Consider the following 24,577-nt stretch of genomic DNA (forward strand, 5'->3'; position numbering starts at 1 on the left):
CCTCATCTATTAAAAATAATTTTAACATTATCTGTTTTTATTTTTATATGATTTATTATTAATTATAAACTTTATGTTATATAAAAATACTTTTTATACATAAAAAAATAAAATTAACTTGTTTCCATTATGAACAAAGAAATTTGTGATTAAAAAAAATTATTTATTAAATATCTTTTATGGTAATTTTAATTAAAATTAAAATTTATATACATTATTTTGTCAAACAACTTATTCATAAAAAAGAACTTATAAAAGTAAATTTATCAAACAGATTTAGCTTAATTTTAAAAGTTATTATTTTTTATAAGAGCTTCATAATAGTTTTTAAACTAAAAAAAATTAAGCCCAACATGTTATAATTATGAAAATTAATAAATTTTTATATAATTTTAATTAAATTTTAAAAAATAAAAATATTTATCCTAAATTTTAGGTTAGGTTGAGAAAAGCTTATCTCAACTTTAGGAATTCTTCCAACTGCTGGATATTGTAAAAAGTTTTAGACCAAATCTAGCTATTACGTGAAAGAAACTAGCTCTTTCCCATAGCCAGTGTAATCCCTGTATTTTTAACCCAATCAGAGGAATAGTAGTTAAGAAACGTGGAGATAAACTTGGAAAGTTGAGATTGTGATAGTGACGGAAAAGGGATCGATAGGATCAATAAGTTAACTCACTTTGCTCAACATGTCTAATCCGTTTAAATATATTTATTAAATTATTAATAAAAATATGTTTGTATTTTGATGAAAATATTATTTTAATTATAGTAAAAGTTATTTTGATTTTATTACTTAGAATATTTTTATCTTTTAACAAAATAAATTCTTCAATTTTAATAAAGAGTATTTTTTTCATCATAATATTTTTGTTTTTTAATTAAAAAATCTTTAAATTTTAATAAAAGATATTTTTATCATTTACTTATTATTTTTTGATTATTCTTAAAATTATTCTTGCCAACTAAATAATGAAATAAGTAATAATAGCAATTTCTATCTTATTTTATTCCCAATAACTAATCTATATAATAATTATTCTTTTTCTATTTTATTCTCTTAGAATAATTATTCTATTTTCATTTTATTCCTTCTAGTGAACCAAATATGCTGTGAAATTCTCTTACCAAATTACTCAATCTTTTCTAAAATTTTAGAAAAAATTTATTTTGGATGAGTGGTGAAGAATGAGAAAAGAACATAAAATTGTGAAAATGATTTTAAGAGATACATAAAAATATTTTATTTTTATTTAATTAATTATTAAAGTTTTTAATATTTAATTTTAAAATTTTAAAAATTTTAATTTTATCCTATAACATTTGGTACATTAAATATAATTCTTATTTTTTTAACAATTTTTTTTATTGTAATTTTATTAAGTCGAACGGTGGCGTTTTGCCTAAATAGAGTAAAGGGTTTTAAGGGTTTTTGCCTGCTAGGCTGCCACCGTATTTGACGCAAAACCTCTGAATAGCCGTTGAACAAAAGAGAGCTGAGGATGCCTCGCACGACCACCGTCGAGTGCCCTGGCTGCCCTCCGTTTCGAGCCCTGACCTTCGATGCCCTTGGTCTCATCAAAGGTTTTAATTTCTATTAACTTTACCAACGCTAATTATTTAATTCAAACGATTGAAATCGTCATTAGTTTTTTCTTTTATTGTCATTGGTGAATAGTAATCGAAGCTCGAGGCAAAGAAGGAGGGGTTCCCAAAGTGGTAGAGAGATGGGGAGATCCTGACGCTTCCAAATGCGTTCTTGCTGCTTCCATTGACGACCGCAAAACGGACCCGGTTAGTTACATATATATATAAAGAAGCAAAATGGGTATTGAGAAATATTGCTTTTTTATTGAAATTTTGATTCTTCTATTGCAGTTATTAGCTGTTGCAAGAAAAAGTGGTATGGTAAGTAACCTTCATTTTTCTTCTCCTGTCCTAGTAGTTCCAGGACAGATTGAGGTATTGAGAAATGTTGCTTTTTTTTTTTTTTTTAGTGTTGAATATTTCTTTATTTCTTTGTGCAATATATACTGCAGGTTGAGGTACTTAATCCTCTTAATGGTGAACTTTCTGTTACGGTTTCAAATGTTAATAGTGGTAGTGCTAGACCAGAAGATGATGCTATTGTTGGTTTGCATTTATTCAGAAGACAGAGGCTGGAGTTAACATCCAGGTATAAATGTATTCTTATTATTTTCTGGATTTCTATCAGTGTTAAATGGAAATCAATACGGTTCCTCCTCCCACTCTCACTCGGACTCAACTGTAGTCACATTCCTCTACTTAGATGACATCATTGATCTCTAGAAAGTTTTTATCATTATTAGGTCGTGCACTTTGCTCACATGTACAACAAAAGGAAATGCGAGCATAAGGTCGGTTGAAATGACTGATTCTCCAGCAGATTCTGGTGCCTCGAGAACGTGGAGTGTATGTGCCTCTGGTAATATCTCATGTTCTTTAGTGGATGGAAGTGAAAGCTATGCAATATTTGGAGGGTGAGTGTGTTTATGTTGTATGACTCTGCAATCTAAGCGTCAGACTTGATTTTATATTCCTTTGCTGGTAGGGTATTTTCATACTCCACTGGATGATTATTATTAATAGTTTGGTAAATAATATCGAATTCTTTTCCAATTCAGGAAGGGTGTTGAAGTTAATATGTGGGATCTAGACAAATGTACTAAGATTTGGACTGGAAAACCTGTGAGCCTTTTGATCCTCACTAAATTAATTTAACTAAAATAATTATCTTTTAGCAACTGCTGCTTTTTCTCATTTATCTTAACTTATCCCATTTTGGACAGCCTCCTAAGAACAGCCTCGGTATTTTTACCCCTACTTGGTTTACATCTGCAACATTCCTCAGCAAAGATGATCACCGTAAAGTTGTGGCTGGCACCAACAGCCATCAGGTGATTTTTTACAGCCATCTGGCAGTCCTTGAACATATATGCTGACATTTTAATATAATTTTGATTGTGCAGACATATATACATTTTTATAAGTTCTCTTCTGAAGGAAACTTTTGTGCTTGACTGCATATTGCCAGTTTCTACAGCTATTTTTGATTCCGAAATATTGATGCATGTTGGTTTGAGATGTTCAAAGGTTAATTTCAGTCAAATTTTGGAAAACAAGTTTTTCAATCTTTTTCGGGTGTAGGTTTATGTTTATATGCAAGTTTCATCAATTTTATTTTATTTTTTATTTGCAATCGGGACTGTGGTGGACGTGAAGTTTAGTCTGCTCCAGAAATATGGGTTTAGGTCTGTTATCATAGCAATGCATGGGATCCTTGTAATTTCCTCTTTTTTTTTTTTAAAAGCTATCCTTGTATTTTCTTGACTCTGGATAACCTTTTTTCTCTTATGGTTTCTGTTGACAGGTTCGCCTTTATGATGTTTCTGCTCAACGAAGACCAGTTATATCATTTGACTTCAGGGAGACCTCCATAAAAGCAGTTACTGAAGACCTAGATGGCCATACAATCTATATAGGGAATGGATCTGGTGAGCTTGCTTCTGTGGATATACGCACAGGTACAAGATTGATTCTATATGCATGTTCAGCAGTACTTCATGCCATTTTGCACTTTTGCGTTTCTGATTCTTTGTAGGTCAGCTCTTCTACGAGTTTAAGTTGACTTTTTACAATGCACTAGTATTTTTTCTGGTAAATTTATTTAACCTTTTCGAGATCTAGGCCAGAATTCACACTTTTATTATGGTTGCATGTTACATATTTTATACTAAATTGTCCCTTATGGCCAAAATCAGAGCAGTTTGAGGATTACCTCAATTGAATATTGTGTCCGTTAGAAGTAGGCTTAAAGCATTCTTTGAGTTCTGTAGTTATAACAGATTATGTTCATGTACATTTTAGTCTACTATCTTGGTGAGAACATCGGCTTGTTGTCAGTTGAAATTGCGGGGATCAATTATCTATTGTCTACTTGAGGTTTCAACCTATTTTTTAAGATGCCTCATTGCCAAAATTGAAGATTTGTTATATACCTAAATAAAAAATAGATTGGACTTGCTGGTTTCCTGGAGAGGATCCAAAACAAGTAGAAATGGATGTCCTCTTGTTGCATCTGTTCTTAATTGACTTTTGCTTGAATGATTTGGTGTGTTCCTTTCCCTGTAATTCTGTTAATGCTGGAAGAATTTCCTTATAGGTAAATTGTTGGGATGCTTTTTGGGAAAGTGTTCTGGAAGCATCCGATCCATTGATCGGCACCCTGAACTTCCAGTGATAGCATCATGTGGTGAGTATATGATATAATGTTTTGTGAAGCTAAAGCTTTTCTAGCATCTATGATACTTGGTGTGTTAATATAATTTTGCAGGCTGTGTTTGCATGCACATTCTGCACTTTGGGAAGTTATTTTCTGCTGGCAGTTCTTATGAAAAATAGTTAAGCTCTTGGAGATTATTTTGTTGCTTGAAGAGCTAGAAAGGAAGAAAAAGGATTTTTAATTTGTCTCAGATGATGCTCGAAGCTTTTACTCTTATCTGTGTTTCCAAATTTTGTCATGCTATCAATATTTTCTTCCCCGTGTCAACTTTAAATATTTTCATTTTTGCTTTTTGAAATTTAGTGGATTTGCAATTAGCTTCTCAGCTTGTGTTATTTCTAGGTTTGGACAGCTATTTGCGCATTTGGGATATAGGAACAAGGCAACTTCTTTCATCGGTATGTTCTGTTCAGAGATAGAGAGTTAAATGCAACTTGCATGTGATGTGCGACTTCTTGTTGTGCATGTGTATGGTAAAGTTGCATAAAAATACACTATATACTAAACACTTTAACTGCCTACATTTTTTGGTGCAGGTGTTCTTGAAGCAGCATCTTACAAAAGTTGTTTTTGATACAAATTTTACTGAAGGTCACTTCTCACTCAAATCTGTAGTGTTGACAAAAGCGTAATTTCCATGTTCTGTGTCACTGGTTATCAATATGGCATCATGTTGTGTTCGTTCTGGGTCATACTGCATTTAGTGAAAAAGAATTTTGGTTGGAATCATGCTGTTTTTAGTGTTTTGTAAACAAGCAGGGGTTAGCCTTGTTTCTTGTCCGCAACAAAAGGAAGACCCCAGTCAATGGCCTCTGGTCAATCACATACTTCCTCTGACAATGCAAGGGTATGACTAAATATTAGGTTCAAACAAGTGAAGCAAGGAGGGGTTGCCTTTCATGTATGGAAAGAGTGTTATAGAGAATGTATGATCATCACCATAAGCTGCCAATAAGTTGCAATCATGCCATTACTTGAAGGCGGAAAAATCCAAATGCATCTAGGCTCAAATAGAAAGAAAAAACGAATGGGGGAGAGGATGATTTCCTAAAGGTTTCTGTTGTCCTTTAGCCTACCAGAAGAAAGCAGATTGCTGAGTGTAGAGTTTGAGAAAATTTGTACTTTTCTTTTAGGGATTAGTAGAAGAGTTAGGGAGTGTGGAGTAGGTGGAGCCAACAATGTTATGGTATTAGGTGACCATATTTCTTACTGAGTTTGGCTGCTAATGCATGGACATTCTATTATATGCAGAAGTTAAACACTCTGCGGCAGATTCAGCACTGCATGAAGCACAGAGCATAGGTGAAGTCCAATCCGCAGATGAAACAGAAAAACTGCCTACAAAAAGGAAGAAGTCATCCAAAGAAGATAGAGGGAGCAGAAAGAAGGCATCTAAAGATAAGGATGGAAGCAAGAAGTTGAAATCCAAGAAAAGAAGCAAAATCTTAGAGAATGAGTTTGCTGATGATGCATAGTTGAATTATTACTTGCACCGGGAGGCACTGGTGTCAAACCTCAGACATAGTGATCAGGAAGGCATGGTAAAGAAGCAGGTGGCAGATGGTTGAAATTTAAGCGAAGGAAGTTGCTGTATGGCAGGTTTGACAGAAAATAGGCGAGCCCTACAGGAGGACTTAAGATTTCTCCAAAAGAAAATTTGTGTTATGGTAGTGTAATTGACACTGTTAAATTGGTTTCTAAGTTATTGAAAAGAGCCTGTATTTCATCTGAGTGAGTCATGCAAAACTCATTTTTGTTTTCCAATTTAATGCCATCATATTTTAGCTCAAACATTGTGTTTTCCTAACAAGTTACAACTAGTTGTGAACAAATGTTTCGTTTCATCATCCTAGTCTAAGCAAAGATCATTATTTTCCCCAAGTTAGTGCTATCGTCTATGATCATAAGCATTGATTTTGCAAAACAGTTCGAAATTCTTCTGAAATATGTTTAGTTTCATAATCCCGCTTGAGTAATGCAGCATTATCTAACTCCGTAGGTATTCTCTTGTATGTTGCCCTGTAGAGCGTTCTTGAATCTTGGCTTATCTCTTTTGCTAATTCGCAACTTCAAAGGAAGTGATACAGTCTTATTTCCCTATAACACTGATGAACTTGTTTGCTTTTGGTTTTCACTGGGTAGAAATCAAAATGCTTTGAGTTTTTGGTTTCATGCATTGCGTAGAGATTACAAGATCAAAGGTAACCTTCATTACACACCTTGTGAAGTCCTAAGAATTTGAGTACTACTCTCGTCATAAAACAGGCATAGCCCAAACTCTTTCCCGTCAGAAAGGACATGCTATTGCTTCTCGTCATGAATATAAAACCATCCATTCCAACCCCAGACCATAAAGATCTTAGAGGTACTACCTAGTCAAGTTGTAAGCAAGAGAAACAACTCGCCCAGTCACCATGGTTTCTTCTAATCAAATAAAGTATCACAATCTGGGAATTGTACGTCAAATTTGCTTATGCAAATAGTAGAGCTGTAAGGGCTGGATGAAGAAAGTTGGTAACAAGACAATTAAGTGAAAATTCGGTCAAGGTCAACCAAGCCATTGCCTACTTTTGTTAGTAAAGGGCATTTGATGAATTGTACATTCTGATTGGGTTAAAGAAAAACCCCGAGCCAGGTGAGAATTTGCCGAAAGAAAACTTGGGGATAAAATTCCTGACCCAACTATCATTAAAGCCTATTGCAAAGAAAGGCAAAGTTGTGCTTCCGTAACTTCAGCTAAGTTGCTGTTAGACAATATATTTAGAAGCCAATTGAACATACAAGAATTCCTTTGTCCATCCTTGCATTTGGATAATTACCCATTTATGATCAGCTAAATCAGTGGAAAGTTTATTAAATAGCACGATGCCCAAATCATTACCAGCGATGATAGATTTCTAAGCTATTCTACCTCTCACAGGTAATGACAGAGGGCCTATCAACATTCACTTAATAGTGTAATTGGCTTAGCGGAGTTTGAAGCTTGCAGTCAAATGAATGTGAGTTGATTCAAGCAAATTCCTTATATGGTAAGTTGAAGAATACATACTTCAGGGATCACAACAAAAATCACAGAAACTCAGAATGAATGAAAGCTGCTTTACTGTGATGAGGCTTCCTCTTTCTTCTCTGACAAATACCTAGAGAACGTTAGAAAATACATTAGATGTAGCGACACTTGTCTCATATTGTAAGAATCCATGTGTTTTAAAAGCTCAAAGAAATAATATCTACCATCCCAAAACAAAACTATAAGCAAAGATGTAGCTGAAATTAAGTTCCAGACATTCAAAAACGGCTCTCATTTATGGTGGACGTTATGGAAAACATTAACTGAATGAACTTACTATGCTTCTTAAATTCCAATAAAAATTATAAGAAAAATTATAAATGCTGCGTAAGCCAAACCAAATGCCTTTTCTAAAATCAGCAAAGTTGTCTCTTTCCTTTATAATAGCAAAATTTCATGGTTAAAGCAGAAGCATGATCCCAATTATTTTATCATTGCTTGTTCACAAGCAACAGACATTTCTAAGAGAACGCTAACAATATTTTCATATCGGAATTTCAACTTTGACAGTAAAAAACTAAACAAGCGCTAGGGCTTAAATAGTAAAATCATCTGGTACTACAGCTAGTAAATGATTTGGTCCTGACTTCGAATATTTAGTGACACCATATATGAGAACATTTCAGAATCAGAACAAAATCTCCCATGAGCATTTCTAAAGATGGTCAACTGAGGTCAGCATAAAGAAGAGAAAGGAAAATATAGTTGGGTAAAACAAGATCGGAATCACAATGGCCATTGCATAGAAAAGGAATTAGCTCAATGTGAACCATAAACACCATACTTACCCCTGAGCTCTTGCCCAACGGGAAAGTTGGTAGAGCTGTACAGTCTCATTTGAAGCATGGCATGCAAGGAGTAGATAGTTTCGAGGCTGTACCATCCATGCAAACCTCATGAATAGTGCAGAATAGACACACATTGCTGTGAAACAAGATAGAAATAAACAGTTAGAATCTTGGCCAGCTAACAAATACCAAGAAAAATCCTTAGTTCTTTCAAAGTATATTTTATTTTTAACCTGTTGTCATGTTGCCAGATATCATTTCTGGGGGCTTCTTCATGTCCACCAACCCCTGACATATTTACCAATAATGTTCAGACAACAGTCGTAAAGCACTAAGTTGTATCCTCTTCAGATCCAGCATAATTTTCTCCAAAAGGAGAACAACTAAACATAACAAACCCTATATTTCTATAATCGAAAATTGAAGGTAGTTAAGCATACAGCAAGAACAAATCCCCAATTGGCAACAGGCCCCCAAAAGTGAGTTGTTTTTGGACCGACTGGACTGTTCAGGAATGCACGGAAGGAAGAAGCCATCTGTGACAAATGCTGCTGAAAATATCTCTGCAATGGTTGAAGACATGTAAGTTGGATAAGAATTATTAAAAATTATCAAATTTCTAAAAGTAAGTAAATGCAGCTGCAGAAACTGAAGGTTATAATGATCATTTGAAAACAATGCATAAAATATATGTAGAAGCTAGGCTAATTTTCAAATTATTCTCGGCAAACAACAAAAATTATGCCTGACTTCCACCTCAGCCTGGCTGGTTGCATCTGTCCACCCCATGCCACCTCCCAGACAATATTTATCCTTTTCATGAGTCAAACTCTACGAGTCATTTAAGACTCTGCTTGGTTAACCCATTCCAAGCAAGCAAAAAGCTTGGCCTCAAGGTCTAACCCATTAACCAATTCAGTTGTTGTAATCATCATATATAAATAAACCTATTCATAAACCCATAAATTAATAGCTTAAGCTTTCAGCTTGAATGGTTCTTGACATAATATCAGAGTCTCTAAAACCAGTTAGCTTGTGTGTGAGTGGGAATGCTAGCGAATAAAAACTATCTTTGGGCAATTTTACAGTCTAGCTAATTACCATTGAAAGTGCAAAGAAATCTCTATGCTTAAAATAAGTCACCCTAACTCAACATTACATCAGGCAAACACAGTGTACACAAAACAGTCAGATTGATGCGCTCTCTTTCTATCTCTCACACATACTTGTTTACTTAGACCAGAAACCGAGGAGTCTACAAACACAGAACATAAAACTGAAAGCAAGCACCTTTGACTTTTAACATTAGTACAAATATGGACAAAACTTGGTCAAAAGTTAGCCAGGGCTACTCATGAAGACAAAGGATAAAATCCCACCATAATTATACTCATTAACTAAGAAATCAAAAGAATCGTGCTCATATAAAACATAAAAACTGAAATCCAAGATACCTAATAATAATAATAATAATAATAATAAAGAAACACTTTACATCGAAAACATATTTCCAAATTATTTTGGAGATAAAAATCCCCAACTCATATAGGAACACACAAAAAAAAAGATAGCTACTCATTGCAATGATCAGGAAATGCCAAAGACTCGAACTTTAAGTGAAACTCGATAAAAAAAATTAAATATTAAAATAACAAAAAATTGAATCGAAGAGGAAGTCACTATTCAGCCAAGAATATCAGTAAATCACAAATCAGACAGCGACGACGAAGATGAAGATGGTGTGTGTGAAGATATAAGGGAGTACCTGTCTAAACGGTGTAGCCGGAGAAGGCAACGAGGATCGGCGATTCCGGGGCGGGGCTGGCGTAAGAAAGAGTGGAAGATAGAAAGGTTAGGTGGGAGAGAAAGTAAGCGGAATTTGATTCGGATCTTCTGACTTTCTGAGTTCTGCGTTGGAGCTGTGATCCTGTGAGATGGGGTTTAGCGGATAATTTGACACGTAGCTTAGTTGTCTCCAATTGAGAATTTTGTTTATTTAATTTATTTAACCAACACTAGAAAATACACGTATCTTTGGCTACGTTGAGCATTTCCATTGGTTACGACTTAGAAGGATGTTTGGCTTAAAAGGGCTACACGCATCATTGCCCATCAAGTTCACTTGGTTTGGATTTGGGACAGGGAAATCCGAATATAATTACATATTTGAATAAAAAATACATGTACTTATGTCAAATCATATGATAGATGTAAATTTGTTTTTGGTATTAAAAATATAAATAAATTAATTAACTTTCCTTAATTTATTCAATAAACTTACTAAGATACTATTCTTTAAAATAGGTTAATACAATTTTAGTTTTTGAAAAAGATTATATATCAACCGATGTATCAAATATTTAAATATAATATAAATTTAATTATATTTATACTAAAATCTAAATTCAAATGGTTTTTAATGGATTAAGAAGATTCAAATTAAATGGACAAAAAAATAAATATCAAAATAATAGTGAAAATAACAATACTTATACCCCATTTAATTAGCAGACGATCATGTTAAGTATACTTTTGGTTTTAATAAGAAATAAAATATATTTTGTTCCACTAACATTGTCAAAACACAAAATATATATCATGCGTGGTTATATATATTGAAAAGAATGAAAATATAATTATAAATGATTTACTTGTCAAAATAATTAGATATAAGTTAAGATATAAAAATAAATAAAATAATTTTATAATTTTTTAAATTATTGATATGAAATTCAACAAAGTTATGAAAACTTAAAAAATAATAAAAAGTGAAAGATATTTATAAATTAAAATTTTATTTTTTATTGCACTCGAGTATTTTACTAATTGATTAAAGTATGATTTTTTTTAAGAAAATATGAGTTTGAATATTTTCTTTTAAAAAAATTTATTTTTTATTTGATCCGTTACTTTTTTTCATTAAAAATAAGATGTAAAGCATAACAAAAGTAAATAGTAAAAGAAGAACCATTAGAGAGGAACAAAAAAGTAATTTTATGAAAGAAATGTCCAAGAAATGAAGGAGTGAGACTAGTTTTTTCTTTCAATATTCAAGTGAGTAATTATTATTTTATATATTTTGATAGTTTATGATTATAATAGAGTATTTTTTACTATTTAAAATTTCTATGCTGATAAAATAATTTGATGTATGTAGAAAAATATTTTTAAAAAATATTGTCAATTTTGAAGGAAGATTCTTGAATGGATAATTGTTTGGATACGTATATAAAGAAAAATATATTTTATAGTATTGATATTTAAAAACTTTTATAACGTTTTCAAATCATAAAAAAACATAGAATCTTTTGTTATCTTTGCATAAATACAAAACAATATATGTTACACTTGAGTTAATTTGTATTTATACTTTTATATAATATTATATATATTAGTATATTAGCTAGTATTGCCCCCTCCAAATATAAATCTTGGATCCATCTCTAATCATAATGAATATTTTTAATTCTTATAATTATTTATACAATTATTCAGAATATTTATATGTATAGCTTATAATTTTATTTATAATATTTTAAAAATATTTTATTAATCCAATTTACGCTATTGACCTGATCATCGGGAACTTTGAATGGATTTTATTTTTTATGTTTATTTCAAATTCTCTATGGCATTGTACATATACGCATTTATTTATCTTATTAATAAAATTTGTCTCTTCAAAAACAAAAACAATAAAAAAAAAAGAAAAGAAGAAAACGTTTAGGATAGATTCAAATAAATATCAAGAAGAAGATTATGGAAAGGATTAAATTGTAACGTTAGCTTCTTTTTGGGTTCAGTTCAGAGTGAATTGAAACTAGAAACTGAATCAACTTTGGTCGCATAATAAGGACAGATGCTAACGAAACCGCCTACTTTTGGGGACAATTAGTAAAGGAACGGACACTTCATCAACCAAAACAACATAAATGGGACTGTTTCATATCATTCATGGTTGTCACATTGATTACATTTTTCAATGACCAATTAAATCAGATTTCTAGTTAGATATAGTTTCGATGGGGTCTTACATAAGAAGAGGCGCATCCTCCTCTTCTTACGCATTCACTCTCCACTCCACAAACACCAAGAGACCTTCATATATTGACTTCAGGAATTGCAGCCGAATCTTTTTGTGGATATGAATGTGTTATAAAGAAACAGCAAGCTATAAATTAAGTTAAAGAATGTTGCCAATTTCATCAGCTCGGAATCCTCAGCAGAGTCTGATCTGGATCTCTGCCTTTGCTTTGTTTGCCTGCTTGTCTGTGCATGGCCGAAGTTTGTTCCTCTTTCTCACTTCCTTCACGGTTTTTCTTGTTCTTTTTGGCTTGCTTTGTATCTAACACGCTAAAATTTCGATGCAGTAACTCAAGCATCCCAGGAATGGGTAGGCGCACCTTTATCAGACTCTAGAGAATATTTGAATGTCAGATCCCATTTTCCAAGTGATTTTGTTTTTGGAGCATCGACTGCCGCTGCTCAGGTGAGCTTTACCCGAAATTGGAATATCAAAGGATATATGATGCAAGACACTCTTTTGTCACATACTAGTGTCAAGTGCAGATTGAAGGATCGACTACATCTGAAGGGAAAGGACCTAGCGTTTGGGATCAATTTCTTCGGGAATTCCCAGGTTGGCACCTCAAGTAGTAACATGACTCTTAATATATAGAAGTACTTAACTGGAATTTCATTTGCAGCTGGGTTATCATTTGAATTGTAAATGGTTTTCTGCAGATATAGTAAAGGACAACAGTAGCTTTGATGTAGCAATCGATTCATATAACCGCTACAAGGTAACACATCTATCATCTTAGGCTTTCAAGTTACCATGACAGTTCAATGTAGAAGAAATAAGACTTCAAATCCGCCATCCACTTACTAAACAAATTATGGAAAATGTATTTGCAGGAAGATGTGTTGGCTTTGAAGGACCTAGGCATAGATGCTTATAGATTTTCGATCCCCTGGACCAGGATTTTGCCTAGTAATATTTTCTTCATCAAACTCTTTGTTCTTCTGTTCAAAAACGAAAAGAGAAAAAGAGACAATAGTCGGAGGGCATTCTAATATATATTAACCACTTTACAATTTATTCCCTCTATATATGTAGATGGATCTTTGAGTGGTGGAATAAATCAGGAGGGTATCAATCACTACAACAGTCTCATCGACGAGTTGATTAAACATGGTGATTAGAAGCTCACGGAAATTAAGTTTTGGGTGTTTTCCAACTTTGTTTTTGTCATTTGGCTAATTCCTTTTATATGTTTCATCAATTGAAGGCATCAAGCCCTTTGTGACACTATTGCACTTTGACTCACCGCAAGCCCTTGAAGAGAAGTACGGAGGCTTTTTAAATCGCAATATTGTGTAAGTTTCCATTCTAACATATCTAGTACTTCATGTCTCTGTCTTTGGCTCTTTGCCACTTATAAGTGTAATTGATGGTCACCCTGTCATTAATTAATTTGCTTTCTCTTTTCAGAAAGGATTTCAAGAAGTATGCTGAAATTTGTTTCAAAGCATTTGGAGATCGCGTGAAAAATTGGATTACAATCAATGAACCACTAATTATTGCTAACTTTGGGTATAGCACGGCAGTGGCTCCGCCGGGCAGATGTTCGGATAGAAAAAGGTGTCCCGCTGGTAATTCAGCCACTGAACCTTACATTGTTGCCCATAACCTTCTTCTTGCCCACGCAACTGTTGCTAGGCTTTACAAAGACAAGTACCAGGTAACTTCATAAGTCATAAAAATGCCCTCCCTCGGTGTATTTTAGGAACCATATGCTATTAGATTATAGATTATATATTATGTTTATTAATTGTTGAATTTGGTTTGCCAGGCAGCTCAAGGGGGAAAAATTGGTTTGAGCCTTGTTGGGGAGTATTATGAGCCCTATTCAAGCACATTGTTAGATAGAGCTGCAGCAAAAAGAGCCTTGGATTTCGTGTTGGGATGGTTAGTAAAATCACTCTATCTGATGAACAATTTCCTCAGTAAATTATTACGAATATCCAACTTGTCAAAGGCAAATTTGAGAAGCAAAACATAAGAGCTAATTTATCATGTTTCCACTTCGAACCCACAAAACCAATGATTGAAATTATTTAAAATGTTGAATCCATCGTTGCCTTGGTGTGGCTTCCAGGTTTATGGAACCCCTGGTGCGAGGACGGTACCCACTAAGCATGAGAAGATTGGTGAAGGATAGGCTACCAGTTTTCAGTGCAAAAGAGGAAAAGCTGGTCAAAGGATCTTTTGATTTCATTGGCATCAATTACTACACATCAAGATATGCTAAGCACATTCCAATTAATCCACAAGCTGCACCTGTCAGCTACTTAGCAGACCAACATGTCAATGTCTCAGGTAATCTTAAATTCATCTGTATTTAAATAAACATCTGCTTTTTATTCCTCAGAAGGAAGAGGAAAAAGAATTTTTGAACAATACATGCAAAGATCTTATTGCTGAATTGTTTTGGCAGTGACCAAAAATGGAGTTCTTATTGGTCCAAAAGCCGAAGGGAGCTGGTACCTTTACATATATCCCAAAGGGCTGTACAGAATTTTGAAGTTTATGGAGGAAAACTACGATAAAAACCTTGAAATCTACATTACTGAGAATGGTTGGAACTTGATTCTCATGCTTAATTCCTTTCTATTGAATTCTTAGATGCTTTTAATTTTGTGATTGCTAATGCATCTTCGTAACTATTTCGTATAGGCGTTACGGAAGAAAAGGACGACAGCATTCCGATCCATCAGGCGCTAAACGATCAACATAGAATTGACTTCATTCAGAAGCATTTGCGACAAATCCGCAGGGCAATCAAGTGAGCTTTTGACTAAGTTTTTACATGTATTCATTCTTCCTTCGATATCCTTCACTAGCTCAGAAAAGTACTGATCAATGTGTTGCCTGTACGCAGCAATGGCGTGAATGTCAAAGGATATTTCTATTGGAGTTCATTCGATGACTTTGAATGGTCAGAAGGGTATGGCGTCCGATTCGGACTTTACTACGTTGATTACAAGAACAACCTCAGGCGCATCCCCAAGAAATCTGCTAAATGGTACCATGATTTTGTCAAAGGTGGCAGGAAACAAGCAAGCTAAAGATCGAGTTCATTATTGTTATAGCAAAATTATATAATTCATTAAGAAATAATAGACAAGGAAAACAAAAAAGTACCCTGCTTTCAGGTGGATAGCATCTGTAAGCTTCTCTTAAGGGATGAATTACTATGCAGGCTGGCTAATAGAATCCATTAGTTTTCTTATCAGAAAAATGAAAAAGGACTCTGCCTTCTGGTTCATAGCATTCATACGTTTCCAATATACTGAACGCGAAAGCATCTATGCATTTGTTTTGTCAGAAAATTAGATGTTATTTGCTCATAACTAAATCGCATTTAAAAGACCAAATACTAAATTAGAACAAAATAAGTTTCATCACCTTTCATCTCCACATATCAGGTTGACCTGCAAGATTGGCACAACTAACGCAGCTTCAGGAATTCTAGGCATAACAACAGCTTCAATAATCTAGTTCCTATACCGGTTCAATCCCCTGCAGCCACCAGAACCAAGAACCTATCTTTCTCCTTTGAAACCTTGCCGGACCTTTCCGGTATCCAAGCAAGGCCGGGAACCCTTTTCCACCAGGCCACTGTAGTGAATAGAAATCCTCCGCCTTTATTTGTGCCCCCATTGGTGCCTCCTCTCTATTTCTTGCCACTTGTCTTATAGCTTATTAACATTCCTAACGGTATTACCCTAAACGCCACTAAGTTTTCAGCTTTTTTATTTTTCACGTTATCTTTGACAAATATAACGTAAAGCGGCAGTTTATAAGCTATTTAATAAAATAAAAAATAAAAGCTGCAGCTTATAGTACCGTCTCCAGCTTAAGTCCTAAAACAAAAAATCTTTTAGCTTATAGTACCTCCTTTAAACGGTTTATAATTTTGGAATTGTGTTGCTTCAGCTTAGTTGCTGTTTCCCCTTGCGTTTTTGGCAATTTGGAGATATAAATTGGTTTAAATCAGCACCTGAGGTAAGAGTTTAAGTAGTTTTGAGCATGGAACTAGAAACTAGGCTAGTAATGTTGAGTAGTTGAAGGTTGAGCTATACTAGGTGCTAGAATCTATTTGAAATGCTAAGTATTGGTTTGTATGTTTGCTACAAGGGAGAAATGAAGTTACAGAGCATTGATTGAATGTGGAAATGTGTTGGAGGCAAGTAAAGCTGGATTTGGTTGCTGCTGGGAGAATTTGTTTATCACTGTGAGTGGGGTTTAGTTTTGAAAACTATAATTTGGTAAAATATATATGTATGCATAGATGATGCTACGAAATACATGATTGATGTGTCAGCCTTGAAGGGAAATGCCTAGACAATTATTTGAGATTGAATTCTATGAATTCCGACTTCGTTGAGATGTGCCCTGATTTTTTATAAAGGCTGTTGAAAGCTATAGGTATGTATATGCTTATATATGTTTTGAAAAATGGGAATCAAGCCCATTCAAAAATTGTTGTGCTTCGTTGAGACGTGTTGAGCTTGCCGTAACTATGTATGTATAAGATTATGCTATGCATTTGGGAGTAATTATTCATGATGAGCTACCTAATTGAGGAATAATCTATGTTTGATAGATTTGACGAGTGGGAATGTATAATGACTGCTAAGATTGTGTTAGGTATATGGGAATAATTTGCTCATGACAAATGATATGATTGGGGAATCATTATGCAATAATGCATTTAACGAATTGGAGGTATGTTGAATTTGACATTTGAGCTGGCAAAGCATATGGGGCTTAACATGTTATGATTATATGATATGAATTTCGAAACGTGGACTGTTGATGGCACGATGGCCTGAGAATTTTGGCATATGAGTTTTGTCTGATGGCTATGATTTTCAGATGTTGATTTGATGGTGGTGATCGATTTCAATTTGATTGGTTTTCTTTATGATTGGTCGACTTTGGTCAGTCATTTTAAAATATTAATTTCGTCGGTTTTAGTTTTTTCTTTTGACCAAATTTGACTTTTTAAAAAAAATTTCACCTAAAAAAGGTGTTAAAGAGTGCCTTAGCACGTATCTATTTCCCACTATTCATAGTTTCAATCAAAAAGCTAGTTTCTTGGGGTACACGGTAAAGTGTCCTTCACAAGCCTACACTGATTGTAGAAAATGTGACAATGTAGATGATTTTAGGAACGAGAGGTTAGAGTTGGCTTGTGAGCTGCTTAAGCATGAATTGAAAGTTCACATTGCACATGCAAGAAGGCGTATGGGTAAGACTCTGTAGAGAGATCTTAATTAAGATCATAATGTTCATATTATCGAGCATTATCCTGATGCCTCTATAGTTACAAATAGGCTTTCAAGAGCATTTTCTACCGGAGCATGGTCTCATCCTTATAAAATGATAAAAAGGATTTCAAATGTAGTGGCAAATCAAAAAAAAAAAAAAGTGTAGTGGCAAATCGTGGATGAGCAAATCCATTACAAATAAGGGTTGATTTGAGGAAAACACATGAATAGGTTGAGTACACTGGGAAGGTAAGAGATGCGAGATACCCGAAAGTTACGTTAGACTTTTATTTCCATTAATCCATTGTTACATAAGTTCAAAATTTTTTTTTCTACTTTAAATGAGATTTATTGTAAATTTGTTCAAGTATGCTTTTTATGCAGAACTTTGTGAGACTAATGAAATGAGTTTTGTTGCTTTTGAAGGTTAGAAACTTTGTTTATAGTTAGTACCTAGGTGAACTTCAGCCACTAAACTAGTAGTAAATGAAAACTGAAGTTCTAGGTTAAGCATCTTTTTCTTTTCCTAAAAAGTAAAAAAAAAAAAGAAGAAGTAAAATTACATAAAAGTCCCTTAACTTTAGTTCTTGTAGAAAAGTAATTCTGCAAATTTTAATTTTTCCTTTTCACAATTTGTTATTCTTACTCTCTTCATCGTTTTTAATAATGATTGTTTATCTTGTAGGTGAAAATCAAAAGAGAAGTGTGCATCTTTTTTGATGCTAAAAGGATTCTGCGTCCTCTTTTAATTGTTGAGAATCTAACCAGAATCAAAGCAATTAAGGGGAAAAATTACACCTTCTAGGCTCTTTTAGACAAAGGGATAATTGAGCTTGTTGGAACTGAAGAAGAAGAAGAGGACTGTCGAATTGCATGGGTATCAGGCATCCTTTAACAAATGTAAGTCTTTCTCATTTATTTTTCATGTTTTTCTTTGTAGGTTAGAACCCTACTTGTTGAAGGGTTAAAAAGTTTATTTTTTTGTGGTTAAAATCCGAAAATCAAAACTTTGCCTCCAAAACATTTTCAGAATTGAAATCGGTCCACTCTCAATTACTTCGTATTTTGCATCATTCCCATTTAATTTCTTCTATCACTCTCTTTTCACCTCTCCTCTAGAATCTATCTGCAGCTCTAAAAATCTCAATCCTCAATGCGGATAGTCTTCAAATTTAAGCTCTTCCTCTACTTTCCCTTTCATAAATCCGAATCTTCCCTCCTTTACGGATTGTCAATAGGGGAGAACATCGGTCGATTTCAATCGATTTCGATTTTGAAAGAAACCAAAACCAACGAAACTGATATTCTAAAATGACCGATGAGAAAATTAATCAAACCGAAACCAATCACGATTTGATCAGTTTCAGTTGGTTATAAATTTTGTTTAAGCTTGGACTTAAATGGCCTAAAGCTAAAAAATAACCAATCAAGCTCATATTTTTAATTGGATCATATGAAGGCTTAGGTTTAATTAGAACAATTTGATAATTAAAACAATATAGCCAAGTACTGCTGGCACCTAGGTTTTTGAATAATAGATGGTTTCAACTGCAATTTTTTCCTAAACTCTCTTTATGAGATAGCCAATCAGAAAACCAAGAACAAGAAGACCAAGTAGCACCACAAACGATGGAGTGAAGACTAAGAACCTTTAATATATTGATTTCTTTTTAAAAAAAAGAAAACCACAACAACAGAATCAAACCACAACTAAGTCCATAAAATTATCAAAATTTACAAACCTTGAAGATAAATGGGTAAGGAAGGGAAGGTAGAGGCAGTCGACGAGGAGGTAGGTTGGGTGAGGCGGCTAGTGATGGCCGGTGGCAAAGTAGCAGGAGATGGCAATGGCAAGTGAAGATGGATGGGGGGAGGTTTTTAATTTTAGGTTTTCAAATTTGGAAGAGAGAGGGCCAATCTCTCAACTATTGGAAGGAGAGGGAAGAAGATAAGGGATTTAATGGGACCTATAATGGGAATTTCACCTTATTCGATTTTTTGGTCGATTTGGGTGGGAAGGAATTGGCCCTGACAATCGAATTGCATTGTCAGATTAATCGATGATCATAACCGATGCCACAACCAGCATTGAACAATCGAGTCATTTGTGGCCATGACCATCTATTCCTATCGATTATGCGATTGCAACCGACTGGTTGCTCAGTCTTAAATGCCGACGTGCTTTTACTCCAAGAACACGAAAAAGAAAACCTCCTTCTCAACCATACTTATTCATTCCTCTACAACAATTCTCAGTTTTACAATAACACTCCCTTTCGGCATCCATATAGAGAACACTCAAGACATTTATGTTATTTCACTTTGTCCCACCAGAAGTTAGTGTTTGGTCTTGTTCTTTGAAATTAGTCTTTTTTTTTTCTTTCTACTTTCCAAAAACTCAAACGTTCATTTTTTCAAGTCAGAAATGGTAAGAAATCCCTTTGTATTACTCAAAAGTTCACTCTTTTGAGCTAGAAATGGCAAGATATCCCTTTGAATTTTGATGCACATTGTTATTCAAAGTCTGTAAAAACAGTAGTGATCACTGATTCGCTATTTGATTTCATTTGCCATTATGGTGCATTAGACTTTGCACATCTAATTATCAACTATGTGCCAAATGGGATTAAAGTGATAACATGATTGTCAAATGTCTTACATCCTGTTTTTCCCTGACAAGATTTTGCACCCAAATTCTAATCCACTAAGGTTTGAAGAGTAATTCTAAGAGCAGATGAATTACTAGCAACTTCGATTTTTTTTCCATTATTAGTCTGATGTCAAATGTAACTTTCAAATTTCGAAGAGTGATTCTATTCAGAGGGAGTTCGAAACATAATTAAACATGGCATGGCTCATGGAAAGCAAGAGTTAGGAACGAATAGAATCATGCTAGAAAACTTTCAAATCTGTACTTCTATTATTTATTACTTTCCAATAAGGTACAAGATCTATTCTATTACAAACATAATGTTTATACATAACAAAATTACCAAAAATGTAATTAACTGTTTGCAAAGATAAAAGATCTTCCAAAATCAATTTCATATTTAAATTAATGACAATGAAAATACATATTCTCAACAACACCATCGAGAACACCACGAATACCTGACATATTATTACGCAAAGCGTCAGCATTTTAACTCTAAATCCAATCTTCAATCACCAAACTAGAAGATAACACACCAAGAGGTGAGTATGGTTTCATTCTTAAACCAACTCTGCGAAACATAAACCACTCCTTATCAGTGATTGTTTCTTGGTCATAATTAGGAGCAGCAGGGATTATGGAGGCTTCTATTTTAGCTAATAGCCTCTCTGCTCTGAGCATTTCGGCTTGGGCCTGTTTGTGCATTTAAGCATTCAATTAACGTGGTAACAAATAAATAAAATAACTCAAATAAACTTTGAACTTGGAGCAGGTATAACCATAGACAAGTGTTTAGTAAACAGCAACTACCAAGATCCACTAAGCAGGAAATTGACAATTTTCAAGCATTAATTAATAATGAAACCAAGGAACAAAACTAGCAACCTCTTTCATATCTTCAAAAAAAAAAAAAAGTGAATAAAATCAAGCTTATTTGGTATACTAGACAAGAGACATCATAGCAGTATACAGGGTCGGCCCTTGAGTAAAGCCACCCAAGTAAGGGTTTTAGGTTCTCAATTTAGGAAAGTTTTATAATTTTATAATATAATTTATTATATTAAAAATATATAAAAATTAAAAATAATTAATAAAATTATTTGTTTTCTCACTTTCTTAATTACGTGTCTAATAAATCTCGATTTTCTATCACTTTCTAATTTCTAAAATACTATATTATTTCCAATCAACTAACGATCATATGTATTTAATCATCTTCAATAACTATTTGTTTCTCACTTATATCACCTATTTTCAATCAACATATTTAATGATTTCTAACAACTATTTTTTTTCCTATATATAAAACCAATTATTTCTTTTTCAATGTATAATATATACTTTTAAATTCTTCTTTTCTCATTTACTCTTTCTTCTTTCTTTCTTTAACTTCAATTTTCCTTCAAAGAATACATAAGAAATCTGTTATGTTATTATCTTTATAAAGCCGTGAATCTCATTTACGGTTTGCAATAAGCATTCAACAATTATGTACTATTGTTATAATATTTACAGATTTTTTTACTTTAATTTTTAATTTATATTATATTATTATATTATCTTTATTTTATGTGATAGTTGATTTATTTGAATTAAAATTTTTGATTGTTAATTTTATGTTAGTCATTTAAAAAATATAAAAATTTTGCATATCAAAAAACTAAAAGAATAAAAATTTAATAATTTTTTTTTTAATTTCAATACAAAATGGCTTTATTGAATATTTCATTTTAAACTTTTGAACTTATTAAGCCGCCCCTAGCAGTACAGTTCCAAGAACCTAACATGCTTGGACAGTAAAAGAAGATTCTATGGTTGATTTTCAATGATTTAAGATACCAACAAAATTAGAGAATAGTTTCAAATATGACTATTATGTTCTAAAATTTTTCATTTCAACCATTGGGATATGGATTTTATAACTGAAGTTACATTGGAGGCACATAGAATTAGCTAAAAATCTTCCAAAATCAATTTCATATTTAAATTATCAAAAATGTAATTAACTGTTTGCAAAGATAAAAGATCTTCCAAAATCAATTTCATATTTAAATTAATGACAATGAAAATGTATATTCTCAACAACACCATCGAAGAACACCACGAATACCTGACATATTATTGTGCAAAGCGTCGGCACTTTAACTCTAAATCCAATCTTCAATCACCAAACTAGAAGATAACACACCAAGAGGTGAGTATGGTTTCATTCTTAAACCAACTCTGCGAAACATAAACCACTCCTTATCAGTGATTGTTTCTTGGTCATAATCAGGAGCAGCAGGGATTATGGAGGCTTCTATTTTAGCTAATAGCCTCTCTGCTCTAAGCATTTCGGCTTGGGCCTGTTTGTGCATTTAAGCATTCAATTAACGTGGTAACAAATAAATAAAATAACTCAAATAAACTTTGAACTTGGAGCAGGTATAACCATAGACAAGTGTTTAGTAAACAGCAACTACCAAGATCCACTAAGCAAGAAATTGACAATTTTCAAGCATTAATTAATAATGAAACCAAGGAACAAAACTAGCAACCTCTTTCATATCTTCAAAAAAAAAAAAGTGAATAAAATCAAGCTTATTTGGTATACGAGACAAGAGACATCATAGCAGCATTGGTTCCAAGGACGTAACATGCTTGGACAGTAAAAGAAGATTCTATGGTTGATTTTCAATGGTTTAAGATACCAACAAAATTAGAGAATAGTTTCAAATATGACTATTCTGTTCTAAAAATTTACATTTCAACCATCGGGATCTGGATTTTATAACTGAAATTACATTGGAGGCACATAGAATTAGCTAAAAATCTTCCGCACACACTGACACAATTTAATTGTATAATCAACTAAAAATATCAATCTACATCTTCTATGGCAATGCTTTCATTTTTTCTATTCTATCTCAAAAAGGAAATTTAAAATATTACATGGGCTAATATAAATATCAAAGTTCATACATGCTTAACCAATAGAAATCAATTATTAAATTCCTAGATGACCCAGAATCGGTAGAAGAAGGTGCCACATGACCCTATAAATATAAAGCTTAGTGTCTGAGTTATAATTTGAAATGTTAACTTGTGAAAAACTTACACCAACCTAACTAATTATTTCCTCACTTTAATGTATAAGAAAATACAAAAATTCAAGCTTCCAAAGATGAGTGCTGAGAATATTTCTCCCAAATGATCATAAACAACCGTGGGGTTGAATATTCCAAATCTGGAGAATGATAATTAGGTTAGAAACCAACGTCGAAATAAAGATGTATTAATTCATTCCAAACAAATGCAGCGTGAAATTGCTTAAAAAGTAGAAGCAAATTCGACAGTTACAATCCCCAAGTTTGAATCAAACAAGAATGAAAATTTTATAACATTTAACTTTATGAATTCTAATTCTGAATAACAATATATTTAAAAGCCCATAACTATGGCTACTGCCACTGGTTAAGTACCTTTATTTTCACTGTTCTGAAAAAATATTGCTGCAGAGAAATTGAAACCTTCAATCTTTCCTTGACTTCACGATTCTATCAAAATGGAAGTCCGCGAATTCTTGACTGAGAAACGCAAAAGTTTCTTTTTTTTTTGAAAGATTTGTGTTTTAGGACTTAAGCTGGAAAGGCACTGTAAGCTGCAGCCTTTTCTCTTTCTTTTTTTTTATTATTTATAAGCTGCAGTTTTATGTTATATTTATCAAAGCTAACGTTAAAAGATTGAATACTTAATATCGTTTAGGATAACACCTTAAGAAATGTTAGTAAGTTATAAGACAGGTGGTAAGAAAATAGGGAGGAGGCACTAATAGGGGCAGAGGATTTCTTTTCTGTAGTGCGTGATTACTCCATTGGGCACGTGTGCAACTAAATGACAATCGTTAGCTTTAAATCTTAACCATCAAACTAATTATAGATATCAAAATAAATGTAAAAATAAACATCAAAATAATAGTGAAAAAGAACAACTTACACCCAATTTAATTAGCAGATATCAAGCGACATCTAAATTTACTTTGCGGTAGTTTACTTGTGGTTTTTATGAGTTTGTTTCGAATTAGGTTTACTTGCATATGTAGATTATGATACATTTTTGTTAATTTTTTTTAAATTATTATTTTAATATATATTCTTTTGAGAATAAAAATTTATTATTTAATCAAACGTGAAATACAGACTCCCACCTTATCATTTAAGAGTAAGAATGACGCATCTACTGATAAAGAATCATACAAATTAATATCAGGACCTAAATCCAATACTAAATCAATCATAAAATCAGATACTTTGTTCCCCTCTTTATAAACGTGACTTATGCTAACCTCCCAATGTCTACTAATTTGCAAGTCTTTAATTGCTCTAATCACATCTAGGTTAGAGCAAGATGTACAAATGAACTATTAAGAACTCGAACCATTGCCT

The 24,577-nt window shown here is 33.1% G+C and overlaps 3 protein-coding genes across 3 annotated transcripts; 2 read left to right on the plus strand and 1 right to left on the minus strand.

Moving 5' to 3' along the window:
* Positions 1,434 to 6,094, plus strand: LOC18605067 (WD repeat-containing protein 74). Its single transcript, XM_018118004.1, has 12 exons — positions 1,434 to 1,584; positions 1,679 to 1,794; positions 1,879 to 1,908; positions 2,040 to 2,176; positions 2,331 to 2,501; positions 2,646 to 2,709; positions 2,811 to 2,918; positions 3,392 to 3,545; positions 4,184 to 4,273; positions 4,646 to 4,701; positions 4,840 to 4,894; positions 5,555 to 6,094. Exons 1-12 carry the CDS (start codon positions 1,503 to 1,505, stop codon positions 5,776 to 5,778), a joined length of 1,287 nt encoding a protein of 428 aa, XP_017973493.1. The 5' UTR covers positions 1,434 to 1,502; the 3' UTR covers positions 5,779 to 6,094.
* On the minus strand, positions 7,133 to 10,050 carry LOC18605068 (mitochondrial pyruvate carrier 1). The gene is made up of 5 exons (XM_007037862.2): positions 9,927 to 10,050; positions 8,602 to 8,724; positions 8,395 to 8,449; positions 8,162 to 8,297; positions 7,133 to 7,443 (listed from the first exon to the last, which is right to left on the minus strand). The coding sequence occupies exons 2-5, from the start codon at positions 8,695 to 8,697 to the stop codon at positions 7,404 to 7,406; spliced, it is 327 nt and encodes a 108-aa protein (XP_007037924.2). The 5' UTR covers positions 8,698 to 8,724; positions 9,927 to 10,050; the 3' UTR covers positions 7,133 to 7,403.
* Positions 12,210 to 15,497, plus strand: LOC18605069 (beta-glucosidase 13). The gene is made up of 13 exons (XM_018118003.1): positions 12,210 to 12,445; positions 12,532 to 12,650; positions 12,731 to 12,800; positions 12,905 to 12,963; positions 13,079 to 13,154; positions 13,281 to 13,358; positions 13,453 to 13,540; positions 13,656 to 13,905; positions 14,017 to 14,132; positions 14,323 to 14,543; positions 14,662 to 14,802; positions 14,901 to 15,009; positions 15,106 to 15,497. Exons 1-13 carry the CDS (start codon positions 12,352 to 12,354, stop codon positions 15,290 to 15,292), a joined length of 1,608 nt encoding a protein of 535 aa, XP_017973492.1. The 5' UTR covers positions 12,210 to 12,351; the 3' UTR covers positions 15,293 to 15,497.

This window comes from Theobroma cacao, chromosome 3 (assembly GCF_000208745.1).
Source record: "Theobroma cacao cultivar B97-61/B2 chromosome 3, Criollo_cocoa_genome_V2, whole genome shotgun sequence".
Classification (NCBI taxonomy): Eukaryota; Viridiplantae; Streptophyta; class Magnoliopsida; order Malvales; family Malvaceae; genus Theobroma; species Theobroma cacao.

Bases quoted from the DNA above. Each gene is read 5' to 3' on its own strand.
- LOC18605067 (XM_018118004.1), top strand. From the start codon at position 1,503: ATGCCTCGCACGACCACCGTCGAGTGCCCTGGCTGCCCTCCGTTTCGA. The intron at 1,585-1,678 runs GTTTTAATTTCT...ATTGGTGAATAG, and splicing joins TGCCCTTGGTCTCATCAAAG to TAATCGAAGCTCGAGGCAAA. The intron at 4,895-5,554 runs GTCACTTCTCAC...TATTATATGCAG, and splicing joins TGATACAAATTTTACTGAAG to AAGTTAAACACTCTGCGGCA.
- LOC18605068 (XM_007037862.2), bottom strand. From the start codon at position 8,697: ATGGCTTCTTCCTTCCGTGCATTCCTGAACAGTCCAGTCGGTCCAAAA. The intron at 8,450-8,601 runs GTATGCTTAACT...TAAATATGTCAG, and splicing joins ATTGGGGATTTGTTCTTGCT to GGGTTGGTGGACATGAAGAA. The intron at 7,444-8,161 runs GTAAGTATGGTG...AACGTTCTCTAG, and splicing joins CGTTGGGCAAGAGCTCAGGG to GTATTTGTCAGAGAAGAAAG.
- LOC18605069 (XM_018118003.1), top strand. From the start codon at position 12,352: ATGTTGCCAATTTCATCAGCTCGGAATCCTCAGCAGAGTCTGATCTGG. The intron at 12,651-12,730 runs GTGAGCTTTACC...TGTCAAGTGCAG, and splicing joins CATCGACTGCCGCTGCTCAG to ATTGAAGGATCGACTACATC. The intron at 14,803-14,900 runs GTTGGAACTTGA...TATTTCGTATAG, and splicing joins AATCTACATTACTGAGAATG to GCGTTACGGAAGAAAAGGAC.